General features: G+C 41.7%; 1 protein-coding gene across 4 annotated transcripts; it reads right to left on the minus strand.

Moving 5' to 3' along the window:
- Positions 1–2,352: 2,352 nt before the first annotated feature.
- LOC134465456 (myosin-7-like) lies at positions 2,353–16,589 on the minus strand. Of its 4 annotated transcripts, none has more exons than XM_063219124.1 (39): positions 16,570–16,589; positions 16,294–16,340; positions 15,985–16,193; positions 15,581–15,724; positions 15,335–15,491; positions 15,201–15,228; positions 14,932–15,037; positions 14,256–14,348; positions 14,100–14,163; positions 13,906–14,004; positions 13,413–13,516; positions 12,906–13,044; positions 12,704–12,822; positions 12,431–12,580; positions 12,167–12,337; positions 11,558–11,867; positions 11,029–11,102; positions 10,743–10,948; positions 10,150–10,273; positions 9,795–9,931; positions 9,154–9,409; positions 8,706–8,948; positions 8,428–8,604; positions 8,192–8,337; positions 8,009–8,099; positions 7,345–7,734; positions 7,089–7,215; positions 6,883–7,001; positions 6,423–6,619; positions 6,058–6,241; positions 5,803–5,968; positions 4,990–5,114; positions 4,396–4,704; positions 4,077–4,280; positions 3,574–3,870; positions 3,371–3,475; positions 3,137–3,232; positions 2,892–3,026; positions 2,353–2,775 (listed from the first exon to the last, which is right to left on the minus strand). In XM_063219124.1, exons 3-39 carry the CDS (start codon positions 16,183–16,185, stop codon positions 2,755–2,757), a joined length of 5,814 nt encoding a protein of 1,937 aa, XP_063075194.1. In that variant the 5' UTR covers positions 16,186–16,193; positions 16,294–16,340; positions 16,570–16,589; the 3' UTR covers positions 2,353–2,754. The 4 variants fall into 4 exon arrangements, with proteins under 4 accessions (XP_063075194.1, XP_063075195.1, XP_063075197.1 ...); XM_063219125.1 differs by having other exon boundaries at positions 16,299–16,340; positions 16,570–16,586; XM_063219127.1 differs by lacking the exons at positions 15,581–15,724; positions 15,985–16,193; positions 16,294–16,340; positions 16,570–16,589 and having other exon boundaries at positions 15,201–15,224; positions 15,335–15,351.
- Positions 16,590–17,006: the final 417 nt, after the last annotated feature.

Here is a 17,006-nt window from a genome sequence, read left to right on the forward strand (position 1 = left end):
GCTCTGCTATGGAGCAGTCCTGTCTGCTGTCCCTTTTGGTGGCAAGTGTGCACCGTGCAGTGCTTTGCATCTGTTTTTGGTTGTTGTGCTTTTGGGTAGCTTCTGTTCTGCTCAGATAACTTAGTCTGTCACATCTCTCTCTCTCTCTCTCTCTCTCTCTCTCTCTCTCTCTCTCTCTCTCTCTCTCTCTCTCTCTCTCCGTGTCTGTCGGGTGTCTCACCTCTCGGACGCTCAGTCACTGCTTGCACCCTTCCAACGCAATGAGTACCCCACTGTTAAATTGCAGACAATTTATCATCTTTGTCACCAGGGAAACTATACAGAAAACAAAAATATAGTAAGATTAAATCTTGATTCGGCCTTAAATTGTGGACTGACATAAAAGCTGTGGATTCTTTCAGAACTTTCTCTGGACAGTATGTAATGCTTAAGCGTATCTGCCTTTTTTTTAAAGAAAGGGCTGGTGAACAAGAATGTTTTTAAAAATGCAATGTATTAAGATGTAAGGAATATACTGTATATGTATACAGGATTTTTTTTGTTTTCTTTTTGGTCTGTCGTTATAAAACTACAGTAATAATGGGTATCACACTCAACAAATGACTAGACAGCTATAGACATCCTTTTGTTTATCTATGGGGACACGTGACTCAAGGGTGCCGACATTTTCGGCCGCCACCTTGCTAGATATCTGCCTTGTGCACAGTGCTCTTTTATATACCCCGTCATTCATAGGGTTCAAATTAAATCTGCATGGACAATAACTGCTTCTCAAACAAATGCTGCTTATATAATTGTATAGTCTAATTCTACTCAGAAGTTGAATTCTATAGTTTCAAAAGTTTTTAGCCATATGATCACTACAGGCATTCCTGACTGACTGGGACATGTGCCATGCCGTAAGAGTAAACTTGAAGTGTGTAACACCTCTATCTGGCAGCATGGAACAAACAGAAATACGGGCGAGAGGTTGAATATTATGTGTAACTTGTAACCACCACCCTCCCCCTCCAGCCAAACGAACAGCTATAGCAATTCTCCACCTGCTGCACCCCAACACACACACACAGTCAGTGAATGTTGCTGAGATGTCCATTCCACTCCTCTTTCTATGAGACTAATAATAGTTTGTCTTGTTGCATGTGGTGCAGTGAAAGTACCGTAGGTAGTGCGCTCCTGTAGACCACCGAGGAGCCCCCTATAGTTGTGCACCTGCTCAACAGGCTCGTTGAAGTGTGTACTTGCTATTTGAAACACCATAAGAGCATGCGCAGTGGACAATGGAGTGTAGACATCAGTCTCCGTAGACTGGATTCATTGTCTCCCCTTTTATTTTTTTGAGATGTAATTTTTTTTCTGTATGGAAGAGAAGTTCATTGTGATTAATTGTTAACTAGTGATGTGAATATTAATCATAAAATAAAATCAAATAAAAAGTTTTCTTTGTGTCTTTGTTTTCTTTGAAAAGAATGCATAGCTTGAAAAAAACATCAATTCTGTATTTCTTTGTGTACTGTATGTACAATATACTGTCAATGAAATGGTATTACAGTTCTGTGCACAGGTCGATATCCGACATGCATCATTTATATTCATCAGCAGCATTGACAGCTTCAGTACACAATAAAAGCTGTCATATTTATTCATTATTACGCCTGTAATCAATAATTAATTAATCATGTAATGCAATAGACATACAGTATGTTTGCTATAATTCAGTATGCACATTTCTACATATGGAATCATCCAAAAAATTGTATTGAATCTATTTAAAACGTATTGAGTATTGCAATAATAAGGTAACCTATTACCACATTTGGTCTGGGATACAACTACAGCACTACAAATGCTAAGGAATATTACTTTCATACTCCTTTACATTCCTTTTCCCAATGCTTACATGGACAGTTCAATTTGCAGTTGGCTTCAGGAGATGACGCTGATGTGCAGATGCTGTATATGCTGCCTTGCTGTGGCCCACTGATGCATTGCTGCTGGTGATGCTGATGCTGGCTTAGGTTTGGACATGTAAGGTCACATTTGCTTCCCAAAATATAGCCTACACTTTCTATTTCACTTGTTCACAGTGGCTTGGTAGAAAATGAAGACTGCATGGATATTCCTGAAGAGGATGCAGTCACATTTGTTTTTATATATTATTTCAATACATTTTGACTACCAGGTGATTATTTCCTACAACATGCCTATTTTCACTGTATACACAGTGTCATTCAAAGTCATATCATGACATATGTCTATCTCATAGTCACGCTATTGGAAGCCTGTAATGTTTAAAAATATTAATGAGCATTATTACTGTATGTCCCTGACAAAAATGTTATGATAGTTTAATACTGTTTGCATAGTACAAGGACCAAGGGAGTGCAGAAAAATATATTCATGTACATATGGTAAAAGTGCAATTCGGATTAAAATGAGCACAAATTCATTAATTAAGACCTAACGGGTCAAAAAAATTTACAGACTCGCCAACGCTGTTGAAGGTAAATAAATACACATAGGTGTGGCAGCTGGTCTTAAAGATTAAGACAGAAGTAATGACAAGAAACAAAATGTCTCTCCTCATTGTTTATTCTACCGACACATGCAAAGTGTACAGAACTATACTACTTGAGAAGACTTAAACAGCTATTGATTTTGATTATCATGACATCAGAAAACATGGAGTGATCTGAAAAACAGGGGTGTGCTTCAGGAAGATTGAATGTTGTGAACATAATACTTGTGATGTATTCACTCTTCTTCATGTCCAATCTGAAACATAAGAATGTGTGATTGGAATTGTGAGAAAAAAAAATATGATTATGACATGAGAGTGAAAGGAAAATAAAAATAAAATTGCAGCACGCTGTGCTGAGAATGTTTCTAACCTTGGCACTCGGATCCCGGCTTTTGGCACGCATCTTGTTGACTTGAGACTCAGCAATGTCGGCTCTCTCCTCAGCCTCATCCAGCTCATGCTGAAGCTTCCTGAACTTGCCAAGGTTGGTGTTGGCCTGCTCCTCCTGATGAAACACAGACACGGCCAGTGATGATGAGTATAGTGAACTTAACTTAACTTTGTTTAGCATTCAGGAACATGAAATCTTTCAGGTTGATAAGAGATGATACTTACAGCCTCCTCGGCAGATCTCTTGTAGGCCTTGACCTTCAGCTGTAGCTTGTCCACCAGATCTTGCAGACGGGCGAGGTTCTTCTTGTCCTCCTCAGTCTAGACGTGAGAACATATTCAATGAAACCTTACTCCTAATATATAATATATAACATATCCCATGACATATCATTCAACTTGAATCCTGAGCAGCAAACAGTCAATATTCAATGCAGAGGAAATCTCTACAGTATGTACCTGGTAGGTGAGCTCTTTGATGCGGCGTTCATATTTACGCATACCCTTCACAGCATCACCACTCTTTCTTTGCTCCATCTCGATTTCACTTTCTAGTTCTCTCACCTAAATCAGACAAAATAATTAATGTAACATTATGACAAAAACATCTGTAGATTACTACTGTATGTAATTACATTCCATGTGGCTTCATTTAAACCTACCCTGGCCTCCAGCTTCTGCAGTTGCTTCTTGCCTCCCTTCATGGCAATCTGCTCAGCCTCATCCAGGCGGTGCTGCAGGTCCTTGATGGTCTGCTCCATGTTCTTCTTCATGCGCTCCAGGTGAGCGCTGGTGTCCTGCTCCTTCTTCAGCTCCTCAGCCATCATGGCCGCATCAGTGATGGCCTTCTTGGCCTTCTCCTCAGCGTTCCTGCACTCCTGGACGGCTTCCTCCACCTCTGTCTGGAGCTGGGTGGTGTCATTCTCCAGCTTCTTCTTATGGTTCAAGAGACTGGTGTTCTGTGGATAAAATGCATAAAACATTTCAGCACAGGTAAATCAAGACAAGTTTATCGGTAGGCCTATAGAGCATTTCATACATAGAGGAAATTCTATGAGCTTCGTAGAGATAAAAGCAGAAAACTATGCCGATAAACAATAAGAACAACAACAGCCCAAACCACTTTCCAATTTCTTTCAGATGCAAGATGCAAAAACGTATCTACCTGGGAGTGTAGCAGTTGAACCCTCTCACTGGTGTCCAGCAGCTCCTGCTCAGCCAGTTTGCGGCCTCTGTCGGCCTGCTCCAGCATAGTCCTTAGTTCCTCCAGCTCCGCCTGTTGCAGGTTGTTACGCCTCTCCACGATGGCAGCGTTCTCTTTCAGATCATCGTTAGCACGGAGAGACTCATCCAACTGCAGCTGGACATCCTACAGAACACACATGAACATGCTTCAACAGTCTCTGTGATATATCTCTGTATTCTGTCACAAGTTCAACCACAATATGGTTGTATTATATTTATATTCTGTCATAAATGCTTACCTTCAGATTGGCATGCAGAGCCCGAAGTTGCTTCTGGGCCTCTGCTGCCTGCCTGTTGGCTTGACTCAGCTGGATCTCCATCTCATTGAGGTCTCCCTCCATCTTCTTCTTGATCCTGAGCGCCTCGTTCCTGCTGCGCGTCTCTGACTCCAGGGAACTCTGCAGGGTGTCGACGGTCCTCTGAAGGTTCCTCTTGGACTGCTCCATCTCCTCGTCCTTCTCAGCCAGTTTGCGCTCCATGTCAGCCTTCACCTGGTTGAACTCAAGCTGGGCCCTTAGGATCTTACCTTCCTCGTGCTCCAGGGATGCCTGCATAATTCATAATATAAAAATGTTGATAATAATAATAATAATAATAATAATAATAATAATAATAATAAATAAATAAATAAATAATACAATGCTCAACCAACCAACCAATCAACCAATCAATCAATCAATCAATCAATCAATCAATCAATCAATCAATCAATCAATCAATCAATCAATCAATCAATCAATCAATCAATCAATCAATCAATCAATCAATCGAATCACTAGACTACAATGATTCACTCATCCATCCATCCAATCATAATTTAACCTAAAATGTACCTCTGCCTCCTCTAAAGCACCCTGAATCTCAGCCTTTTCTTGATCCAGCTGCTTGCGATTTTTTTCCATTTCATGAATACTCTTGCCACTCTCTGCAAGTTGCTCGGTGAGATCAGAGATTTCCCCTGAAAGAAAAGGCAGTGTTCATGCAAAGACTTTTATGTTAAATATTAGTCTCAAGTTCACTGATCTATTAAACTAAGTTAGACAAATATTGTTCTCATCAGGTTTTAATGCTACATCCATATGCTAAAATACTGTACTCATAGACATAGATGAATGTTTATGACTACTGGAAAGAGTCTGAACACTGCTGTTGGGCCACCAGCCATTAGAGGGCGCAACATCATAGCAGCAGTCATAAACGGCTCTGGCAGCAGTAGTCAAACTCGGCAACTACTACTCGGATGAATGTGTTTTGGATGGAGAATTCAGTTTTGTGGGATAGTGCAATAGTTTCTACATAGTCGTTTTAAATTATTCAACATCGATTTTTTTAAAGGAAAGGATATATGAGAGAAGACAACGTGTTTGTGTTATCACATTGTCATTATCCTAGCTTATGCTACTGTAGCTGTCACTGAATTGGATAGCAAGTGACATGCCATGCGTTAATTGATACATTTGAATCGATATTACATCTAGGTCAACTTGAGAGGCAACTGTGAAGACAAACGCTAGCCTAATGCGCGTGTTCAACAACGCCAGTGGTGTCTAAAGTTGTTTTTTTCCAATTAAATAATTCAAAGTCTGAAATGACTGTTAATGGTAACTCTTAACTGTCAGCCAGGATTGCTTTACCGTGTGTCATACCTTGGAGGTTATTGTTCTCTCTCTTCATTGTCTCCAAGTGGTCAAGAGATTCTTCATAGGAATTCTTCAGTTTGAAGAGGTCTGTGCTCAAAGCTCTGGCCTCCTTCTGGGAGCTCTCAAGATCTGTCTGCGACTCCTCAAACTTCTGCTTCCACTCTGCCAAGACCTATGTTGAAGATCGTCCATCACTCTACATGTCAATAACTCAAGGTCACCATCAAGTTAACACACGCGAAAATGAATGTCCCCACACACCTTGTCAAAGTTCCTTTGCTTCTTGTCTAGGGCAGCGGCAGCCGCATTTGATCTTTCAACATCCACCATGAGATCTTCGATCTCATTCTGGAGTCTGTGCTTGGTCTTCTCCAGTGAGGAGCATTTGCCATTCACAGCCTCCACTGCCTCCTCAGCATCTTGTAGACGCTGAGCCAGTTTCTTCCTAAATGGCAGGTGACATTCAAACACATCTATTCAATATAACCATTTTACCTATTAGGAAGATGGCAACAGATGGCAACTGTGAATTGGACAAAACACTTCTAGTTATAAATGGAAGGGTAGTGATATGTTCTATGTAGGGCCTGTAACCTTTGCAACGGACACAAGCATACAGTACTTACTTGGCATCCTCCAGTTCCTCCGTCCTCTGGATGGCATCAGTCTCGTACTTGGTTCTCCACGTAGCCACCTCAGAGTTGGCCTTAGACATGGACCTCTGGAGTTCAGCCTTGGCCTCCTGCTCTTCCTCAAACTGCTCTCTGAGCAGGTCACAGTCATGACGAGCTGCTTGCACTGCATGAGCCAGGGCATTCTTGGCCTGCCATTTAAGCAAAGAGGATTAGACTTGGCAGCTAGCCTTATCCGGATGGTGATGCCAGTTCACCTTACTACGGCTCACCTTAAAATTTACTACTTAAGCCACTTGTTTAAAGTCGTTACAGCAAGATTCGCTCAGCACACCATATCATCCAACACTCAGCACATCATACCTAATTTAAGACTGTAAATTTGAATTACAGATTAATTTGGACATTCACAGATGAACAAAGACATTAAATTATGTGTTTATGCATTTCATACCTTGACTTCTTCCTCCAGCTGTCTTTTCAAGTCCTCAATTTGTTGGGTGTGAGACTGCTTGCTTCTGGTCAGCTGAGAGACCAGAGAATCCTTTTCCTCCAGTTGTCTGGACAGCTCAGCTACAACAAAGGAAAACATAATTCAGAAGAAGGAAGGAAATGGGCGATAACGACCCCATGGATTTCCAGAGTAGTGCCATAATGTACCATTTTCGGTCTGGAGTTTGGCTCTCTGCATGTTGAAATCACTGATGCTCCTGTGGCCCTCCTCCGACTTTGTCTTGAATTCATTCATGTGGTCCTCTAGGGTTCTGCACATTTTCTCCAAGTTTGCCTGATAGGTAGACATCAATACAATTTATTTAAATATTGATTTACAGTATGTTGTTTAATGTGTAAGGTCCCCCTTTGTGTCTATGTGGTAGTTCTGCTTTGTCTTGTCAAATTGACTGGACTGTCTTACCTTTGTCTTCACAACATGTTCCATGTTTGAGATGACATCGTCCAGCTCTAGTCTGAGTTCACTCTTCTCCTTTTCAAGCTTCTGCTTGACTCGCTGCAAGTTGTCAATCTGCTCTCCCAGATCGGCTACACTGTCGCTTTGTTTCTTCCTCAGGGTGGCGGCTGTGGTTTCATGATGCATTGTGGCCTCTTCGAGGTCCCTGCGCAGCTTTTGGAACTCAGCCTCCCTCTTCTTGTTCATCTCAATCTGGGCAGCAGTTGCTCCTCCAGCCTCCTCCAGCCTCTCACTGATCTCCTCCAGCTCTCTGGCCAGGTCTGCTCTCTGCTTCTCCACTTTAGCTCTGGCAGCTCGCTCTGCCTCAAGCTCTTCCTCCAGTTCCTCAATACGAGCCTAGTGATGTTTTAGACAAAGTATAGGATGTGTACAGCTTAGTGTTCTTCTGGATGGAAAACAAAACATTATTATGAATATCAGATACACTCATTTGAAAATGCGAGCCCTTGCATTTTTGTTTAATATATATATTTTGTTGCCATTTTTAGCCTTTATTTAGACAGGACAGTCGAAGATTCAGACAGGGAATCAGTGGGAGAGAGATAGGGCAGGGCTGGGAAATGAACCTGGGGCCCCATACCCCTTGCATTTTTCCGTCTCATGGACTCACTTGTAGTTCCTTCATTTTCTTCTGTAGCTGAATAACCATTGTCTGTTCATCCTCAATCTTGGCATTGAGCTGAGTCATTTCAAAGTCTTTTCTGTAGAGAAAAAGAAAATTCCATCAGCAAAAATGATTTGTCACTTCAAAACAGTTGCTTATATGGTTATCACATTTTAATGTGATGTTTACTTCTTCAGTCGCTCCTCCAGTTGTTGCTTGTCATTCTCTAAGTCCATGACGCTCTCTTGGGTTAACTTTAAGTCACCCTCCAACTTTCTCTTGGCTCTTTCTAGATCCATCCTAATCTTCTTCTCTTGTTCCAGAGAGCCCTCAAGCTATTGCAAGGGGAAAACAAACAGCATTAAATGGTTTTGTAATTTCACAAATGCACAAAAGAAAACACATGACAACACCGGTGCACTCACATCATCCACTTGTTGCTCCAACTTGATTTTGGCCTTGCTGAGGGTGTTGACTTTGTCTTCCTCACTCTGCAGGTCATCAAGTGCTTGCTGTTGTGATTCTTGAAGGGCCTTCTTTTCCTTGGTCAGCTTGGCAATGACTTCATCAAGACCAGCCATCTCTTCAATCAGATTCTTGACCTACGGTAGTACAAGACCAAAGGCGTAACGCAACATTGTCCATTTTATTATTGCATTAGAAATCATTCTCTACAGATCTCTGAGTTACATCAGTCACAAACCTTGTTTTCTGTGGCATGCTTTTCCTTCTCCACTTTGGCCAAGGTGAGCTCGAGGTCATCAATGTCCTTTTTGAGCTCAGAGCACTCATCCTCCAGCTTCCTCTTCTTAGCGGTCAGCTCAGCATTCATCTCCTCCTCATCCTCAAGTCTCTCAGTCAGCTCTTTGATCTTTGCCTCCAGTTGGATCTTGCTTTTGATGAGACCGTCACACCTCTCCTCAGCGTCTGAGAGATTGTCTTGCTCCTGCCATTGGTTCAGAGTTAGTGATCATCTTTATCAGCTCAGTTTTACCAATTGAGGCAAATCCTTTCATTGAGCAACTTAATTTCTTTAGTAATTTATACTTATATATCTGCAGACTGTATTTATCCTTGTTTACATTTCAAGCAATGTGCAGTATAAGTTAATTTCTTTCTTGATTGTGCACTGCAGGATGTTAGAAACTCACAGCCTGAACGTGAAGTTGCAGGTCATTCTTCTCTTGGAGAAGTGAGACCATCTTTTCTTCAAGCTCCTTCTTGCGAGCTTCCGATTTAGCAAAGGCCTCTTTGAGCTTTGCAAACTCCTCCTTCATATTTGCCATCTCTTTCTCAGTTTCAGCAGATTTCAAGAGTGGCTTGATCTTGAAGTAGAGCCTCATCCATGGCCAATTCTTCACAATCATGAAGGCACGGATGTTCCATTGGATTACCAACAGAGAATCCCTGTCAATAAATAGGACAACTTGTTGGGTTAATATTGAGCGCTGAAGGCTACAATGTTCTGTCATTTACGTATGTTAAGTCACATGCACACGTCCATTATGCACTATGGCGGTTATCACATGCTTCTGGGTCAAAGACGTCCAAAAAGGAATTGTCATTCAGTGTAACGGATACCATCTGCTGACTGTAACTGTAAAAAACATGACTCTTTTTTTATTTTTTTTCCAGTGAATTCATGAAAGCCTCAGCTGTCATCCATTCACTTGAAACAATTTAAAAATATATATTTTTTTTTTTACAGTTACAGCCAGCGGAAGGTATCCGTTACACTGAATGACAATTCCTTTTTGGACGTCTTTGACCCTTCTGTTGACCTTGTTCTTACTTGCGCTCTAGAATCTTTTGGAATTCATCTCTTGCCAGAAGTCCTCTGGATCTGGCTTGTATCGCTGTGATGATCAGAGCCAGCCTGTCATCTCTCATCTCCTCCAGCAGACCCAGTAAACCAGCCTTGAAGAACACCTGTAAACATAACAAATACCAACTTTAGATATTCAGTGTAAACCAGTTATTAGACTTTGAAGACAAAACGGTATACATCCTTGTCAGCAGAACACAATGATCTTGTTGTAAAGTGTCAGTAAAAACTGCCCCCAAACAGCAAAGCATAGCGCAGGTGGAACATGTCTGGTAGAGACAATGTGATGATGAACTACTTATTATACTGTGTCTTACTGTACCTTTGTGTGCCCTAATTTATACTGGTTATGGTCAATATCCAGAGAGCCCAGTAGTTTCTCCGCAGCCTTTTTACTGTCTATGAATTGCCCCTCCGGAATGGAAGATGGGTTTAGAATGCGGTATCTGCGAGTAAAAGAACATCATTAAATGTAACATCAGTAAATCTATAGGCGACTGTTGTACAAGGTTACATGGATAACCATTACCAAGGTAAGTGCAGGTTCATACAACATGGAGTTTAGAATTCCTCCTTAACATTGTGAAAAGGGTGTTAGTGTGTGTATAAGCTGAACTATTTGACCTTAATGTTATATGATGACTCATAACACAGCATTGCCAACAGATTGTTTTATTGGTATATTTTATTATCTCATAAATGAACTGACCCACAAGGCTAAGGGTGTACCCTGGAGTTATATGTCATAGTCAGCTAGGGTTATTTCGCCTCCCCTTTGCCACAGGCTAGGCTCCAATTTTAAATGATTGAATGCATGTAATTCACTTGCACCAAATAATACAGATTTCTAGTCTAGAATAAACTTCCTTTATCAATCTTGTCAACCTTGGCAAAATCTCTAGAGCCGCCACTGACCTCTGTTTGAAGTCTCCATAGAGGATCCTGTTGGGGAAGCCCTTTCTGCAGATCCTGATGCCTTCCAGCACACCGTTACAGCGCAGCTGGTGCATCACCAGAGGGTTCTCCATCACCCCAGGAGTCTTGGTCTCATTGGGGATGATGCAGCGCACAAAGTGGGGGTGAGTCGACCTCAAGTTGGTCATCAGCTTGTTGAGATTTTCCTGTTACACATGACACTCAAAGAGTTATTCTCAGTTTTACATAGTGAAATCATACATATTTAATATAATAGTATGCATACCCTGTGTAAAGCAGACACTGTTTGGAACGAGGAGCCCTTCTTCTTTGCACCTCCTCCACCCTTGCTCTTTCCATCTGAAATGCAATGCAAAGAAAACGGGGTCAGCTCCATGTTCCCACAGCCCAATGGCCCCACAGCTTATTCCTGCTGCTCCATATTTCCAAATTTTAAAGAAATTAATTCAAATATAGGCCCTAACTCCATATTCCCACATTTCCGAGGAAACTGAGATCACGTGCCTTTCTCCCCGCCATGAAACATAGGGCCTAAATTTGAATTAATTATTAGAAATGTGGGAACATGGAGCAGCAGGAACATGCTATGGGATCATTGGGCCTAAAAAATAATGTTAATCTTAGTTATGTGGGACCAATGGGCAGTGGGACCAATGGGCTGGGGGAACATAGACATGCTCCCGGGAAAACACTACCAAGATGCAGACAAGATATGGTCTTTGAAGTTAGAGAAACAATGATGTAGTGTGCCTATTCCTTTCAAGTTTTGGTTTCAAATAACGGATCCATGTTACCTGACTCTGCTCCAGCATAGTTAGCAAAGAGTATTGACAGCAGCTTAAGGGTTGACTTCTGGTAAAGTCCCACAACTGTCTCATTCAGAGGGTCCTTGTTCTTCACCAGCCAGTTGCAAATGTTGTAATCCACAGTGCCAGCGTAGTGAACCAGGGAGAAATGGGCCTCGGCTTTGCCTTTCACATTTCTTGGCTTCTGGAAGTTTCCAGATTTTCCCAGATGGTTGTCATAAAGCTTTGCTTTAAATGTGGCATCACTGGCTTTAGGGAACATGCACTCCTCTTCAAGGATGGACATGATACCCATAGGCTGGAAAGTAAAGAGCGTTTTGTTAGATGTTTATTGTCTTATCTCGTCAGAATGTATTTTATTAGTTCAGTATACTTGCACATACAATTTGACATCAGTATAGATTTAACATATAAGCTGAAATATATACTCATTTTCCATGTGTATGTATGTACCGGTATGTATGTATGTATGTATGTATGTATGTATGTATGTATGTATGTATGTATGTATGTATGTAGGCCTACAGTATGTAGTATACAGCAATTCGCTATAGTAATGCGTTTATTACATAAAAACTGACTTCTGACTTCACAAACCTTTTCAATTAGGTCAATGCAGGCCTGTAAGTCCATGCCAAAGTCAATGAACTCCCACTCAATGCCTTCCTTCTTGTACTCCTCTTGCTCCAACACAAACATGTGGTGATTGAAAAACTGTTGCAGCTTCTCATTGGTGAAGTTGATGCAAAGTTGCTCAAATGTGTTGAACTGTAAGAAACAACTCAGTCATTTTTAAGGCTGATATGGTCAGACGTATTCAAAGACCATTTGTCAAGACCAAATTATTTTGGAAATGCTTACATCAAAGATCTCAAACCCAGCAATGTCCAGCACTCCAATGAAATACTGGCGCGGTTGTTTGGTGGCTAGGGTCTGGTTGATTTTCACCACCATCCACAGGAACATCTTCTCATACACGGATTTGGCAAGGGCACCGATGCCATAGTACACCTGGAAGAAAGGTCAGTCACCAGAGTAGTCAACAACATAGTCAACGACATAGTCAACATGCAGTAAAGGCTGCATATTCATGCCTGAGTTTACTGGTCATCATTACTTAACGGCTCTGCCCACCTGCTGGACATTCTGCCCTTTGGTGACCCACTCGTTTCCTACTTTGACTCTCGGGTGACACAGTCCCTTGATGAGATCAGCAGAGTTCAGGCCCATCAGGTACGCTGATTTGTCAGCATCTGCACATTGCAAAAGAGAATATCATGAAGTTCTGAAAAGTCCTTGTGAACCTTTCTGTTTGTGTCGTTGTCCTTGGACTCACCCTCAGTGCCGTCAGCCTCTGCCTGCTCCTCACGCTGCTTCTGCTTGAACTTCATGTTGCCGTAGTGCATTATGGCACCGGTCAGCTTGTAGATGCTGTTCTTCTCTTCCACGGTGAAGCCCAGGACATCAAAAGCTTGCTGCAAGAAAGAAATGAAAGCACTCCAAGTCTCACAGAAGTCTGTGATGATGTTGCTACCCCTGTGGGTCTATGTACTACAGTGCATATGGTTTGGTCGGTTGATCTTTTCCCCAGTTTCCCACTTCTTTGTGTTGCACACAATCAGATGCAGCTGAATACGTTTATTTCTGTAATTGTTTGCTGCATTTTGTTGGCCCCATTTCGAGTGCCGGCCCTTAAACTTTCGGTTGAGATGCCTTTTGATAGCACACTCTCAGCCAGTGCCCGTATTGAATCGGTACTAGTAATATAAAACAAAAAGCCCAAAGGGTCATAACAATAGAAACAAAATAAACTGCAGTCATCTTTGATGATGAATTTGCTTACATCAGTGGCCACAAGTTCGTCAGCATCATTGATAGAGGCTACAGTCGTCTCTCCTTGGGAGATGAAGGCGTAGTCATAGGGGTTACTGGTGATGAGCAGCATTTCTGAAGAAGGAATGAGATCAGCTGCCTGAGCATGTTTTGAATATTGAGATAACAATGTGTTGATTAAATTATTACATGTATTTATTCACATTATTACAAGAATGTATTTTGTATGTATTTTAATACTTCCATGCCATAGTCCATGTGTAAAATATGTTTTGCACCGTTTTATAAATAGGTTATCACACTTTAAGTCCCAGATGAGGATCATTATCAGTCTCTGTAGATAGACAAAATGTTGTATCATGCAACTGTCCAACGTGGCAATGAAACAGTACTGTGGATGCACGGCAAGACAAACTGTTAAGAACCGAACTGAGACTTAATAGCATGTGGGAGAACTAAGCTTGTTACATATAAAGTACGTTGGACTTCATTTTATGACTTACCAAGCAACTCTGGCTTCTTTTGGGAGAGAATTTGGTAAAAGATGTGGTAGTCTCTTTCAGCCTTTAGCTGGTATGTTACCCGAGACTTTTCCAGCAAATCTGGGAAACAGATTTGCAAAGAACAATTATCCATTTCTAGCTAGCAGTGAAAGAAATGTAAATGTTAAACTGAAAATGTTTGATGTTTGACTTACATGTCTCAATGTCAGCTGAAGCCAGCTTTCCACTAACACCAAAGTGGATTCGGATAAACTTGCCCTGATTAACAAATAACAGATGTAATAGATAGTCTTTGCCGTAGAGCTCAGACAAGAACTTTGTTTAAGAATTAGTGGTTGTGTAGTACTTACGAATCTGGAAGAGTTGTCATTTCTGATGGTCTTTGCATTGCCAAAGGCCTCAAGAGCAGGGTTGGCCTGGATGATTTGATCCTCCAGGGTTCCCTGTTAAAGTTATAAAAACAATAGACTGTTACTATTTAAATATGTTGCAGGTATCTAACAAACCAATACACACAATGTTACAAATGGCCCTTCCTCTGACAATACGCTGATATCTTAATCTCCTTAAACTTTTATGAGCAAGGCTTTGTGATTCCATTGTTGACATTTTGGAATAGTGAGGACATTAGAAGTGGAATGTTATTCCCAGCCTTGCCAGAAGTGACAACGGCTGACATCTCTTCTCCTCAATAATACTAACAGTCGTAGGTTGGCCACAACGTGTGTCAGCATCAAGGGGAATGGGCTGCTTTCCAACTAAAATTCACAAGCGGCTTTATTTTTTGTGATGGACCCACACAGATGATGAGATAATGTGCAGCTGGCTGGCCCTTGATGCTTTAATCCATCCATGGATATCAGCGTCAGTATGACTTACTATTCACAGCGCACTGCAGGCCGCACACAGTATTTAAAACTAAGAAGGCCACATTGCCTGCACAGGTTTCTGGGACAGCAAACTGCAATTAAATCTTGAAACTGGCATATGAACAAGCACGTTTTAAAGAAAAAGCTGATGGCTTACTTTTTTCTCAGAGGCTGCATCCTTTTTTCCAGACACAGCCGCAATGCTGGCAAAGTACTGGATGACTCTCTTGGTGTTGACAGTCTTTCCTGCACCAGATTCTCCACTTTTTTGTTGAGTAATCAGTTGAAGAAAAAGGAAATGTGTACAGTAAAAGCATTGAAGCAGTAATGGCAATTGCATTAGACATTGAAATATGTGTATAGACTTGTGGAATACAGTTAATATGTAATGAGAAATAAATGTGTGGTATCCTGACGAAGACTTACGTGATCAAGACTGACTGGTTCTCTCTGTCTTTAGGCGGCACATAATAAACACATATTAGCTTCATAGATTGACAACCAAGACAGGGCCTCTACTGAGCATTATGTATTCATAGAAATTACGTAGATATAATCACCTGCCAACATGTACTGGTAGGCATTGTCAGAGATGGAGAAGATGTGAGGAGGAGCTTCAGCCCTCTTCTTGCCTCTGTAGGCAACCACCACTTTCTGGTCGTAGACTGGCAGCCACTTGTAGGGGTTGACAGTGACACAGAACAGCCCAGAATAGGTCTACAGAGGAATGATAATGGTTAGTTCAGTTGTGGGTCATGTGTCATTTTGACACTCTGTGAAAAGCTTCATGACTCTCTGGTTCTTACGTAGATCATCCAGGCTGCGTAACGCTCTTTGAGGTTGAACAGCACAGCGGGCTCGTGAAGGAAGGTGAACATCGCCATGTCTTCAATTTTATCAAACTTTGGCGGGTTCTGAGGGTGGACATCTGCGTCCTTCACCGTTACGGTCTGTTTGGGGACCAAAGGTCAACAGATATAACATTTTAGAGTTTTTTACATAAGTATCCTCACATTATGTTAATCAAGGATGTAAAGGGAATCCAGTGGACTTCTCTTTTGAGTATCTTGGCCATAACTGATGAAGCGTTATGGATGAGAATTGTCTTTTAAGATCAAAGAATCCAGTTGCTTACACTTAAACACTTGGATAACATGACTGGATGTATGACAGTATTCACGCACACATTCTGTTCAGGAAATCACTCTACCTTATTCATCTCAGTCATAACATTGACTTTGTCACCCTCTCTGCTGATGATGGAGGCCTTCACATACTCTACATCGGGATCGGGCACGAAGCACTCCTTCTTCATGTCGAAGGGACGTGTCTGAGCCTCCAGACGCTCTCTGTCGGACTTCCGGAGATACGGGGCTGCCGGCCCAAACTCCTTCATGGCAGCGTCTCCCATCCTTGCGTCTGTGGAGAAGAGGGAGAGAGGTTTCACAATGGCTGCTGTCACAAAGTTGTCCCATATCACTAAAGGCTGCATTCATAATGTAGATAAGTAAATGCTTACCGGACCTCTTGTTCACCCCAAAAGGAGATCAAAATGTGTGACTGAGCCTTAAAAAGATTATTAAAGCAGTTAGTCTAAATTCACTGTGTTTATTATTGCAATACACTACACTTTGTGTCATCAGGTTTAAAATATACAGCTATATCTATACTCAATGCAAACATTTTAGCTGTGGTAATGCCCCAATTATCATTCCAATTCTGTTAGGAGATAATCTGTCACTTGGCATTGTATGCCTGTCCCAATAATAATAGCGCAGTCCCTATATCAACCTACCTGATGATGGAGATTTCTTGTCTTTGTTTTCTGACCGCTGCCTCTTGTTACATATATATAGAAAGGCCGGTCTCCAAATATGGCAATGGACCTAAGGCATTAGTGTAGCAGATTAGAAAACAAGGGTCCCATTTGCCAGAGGGATGGGTTTCTTGTTTTTCTGTGTTTGCCCTTTTGACCAACCAAAGGTTGGGACAAAGCTGGGAGGAACAATGGGCTGGTGGAGTTCAAGTGAGGCAGTCGGGTGGGGTAAGGGGAGCGGGATGAAACGGGCTGCTCCTGCCCCATCAGCATCAGTTGCCGTCCCTTATTAGGGATAAAGTTATGGAGACCGCATGTGCCCGCATGGCAACGCATAAATACAGAATGGGAATTCCATCTGTTGCCTTGGTGACCCTTCTTGGTCACCCTGTGGCCTGAAACATGATTTTATTTGT

This window comes from Engraulis encrasicolus, chromosome 16 (assembly GCF_034702125.1).
Source record: "Engraulis encrasicolus isolate BLACKSEA-1 chromosome 16, IST_EnEncr_1.0, whole genome shotgun sequence".
NCBI classification, from domain to species: domain Eukaryota; kingdom Metazoa; phylum Chordata; class Actinopteri; order Clupeiformes; family Engraulidae; genus Engraulis; species Engraulis encrasicolus.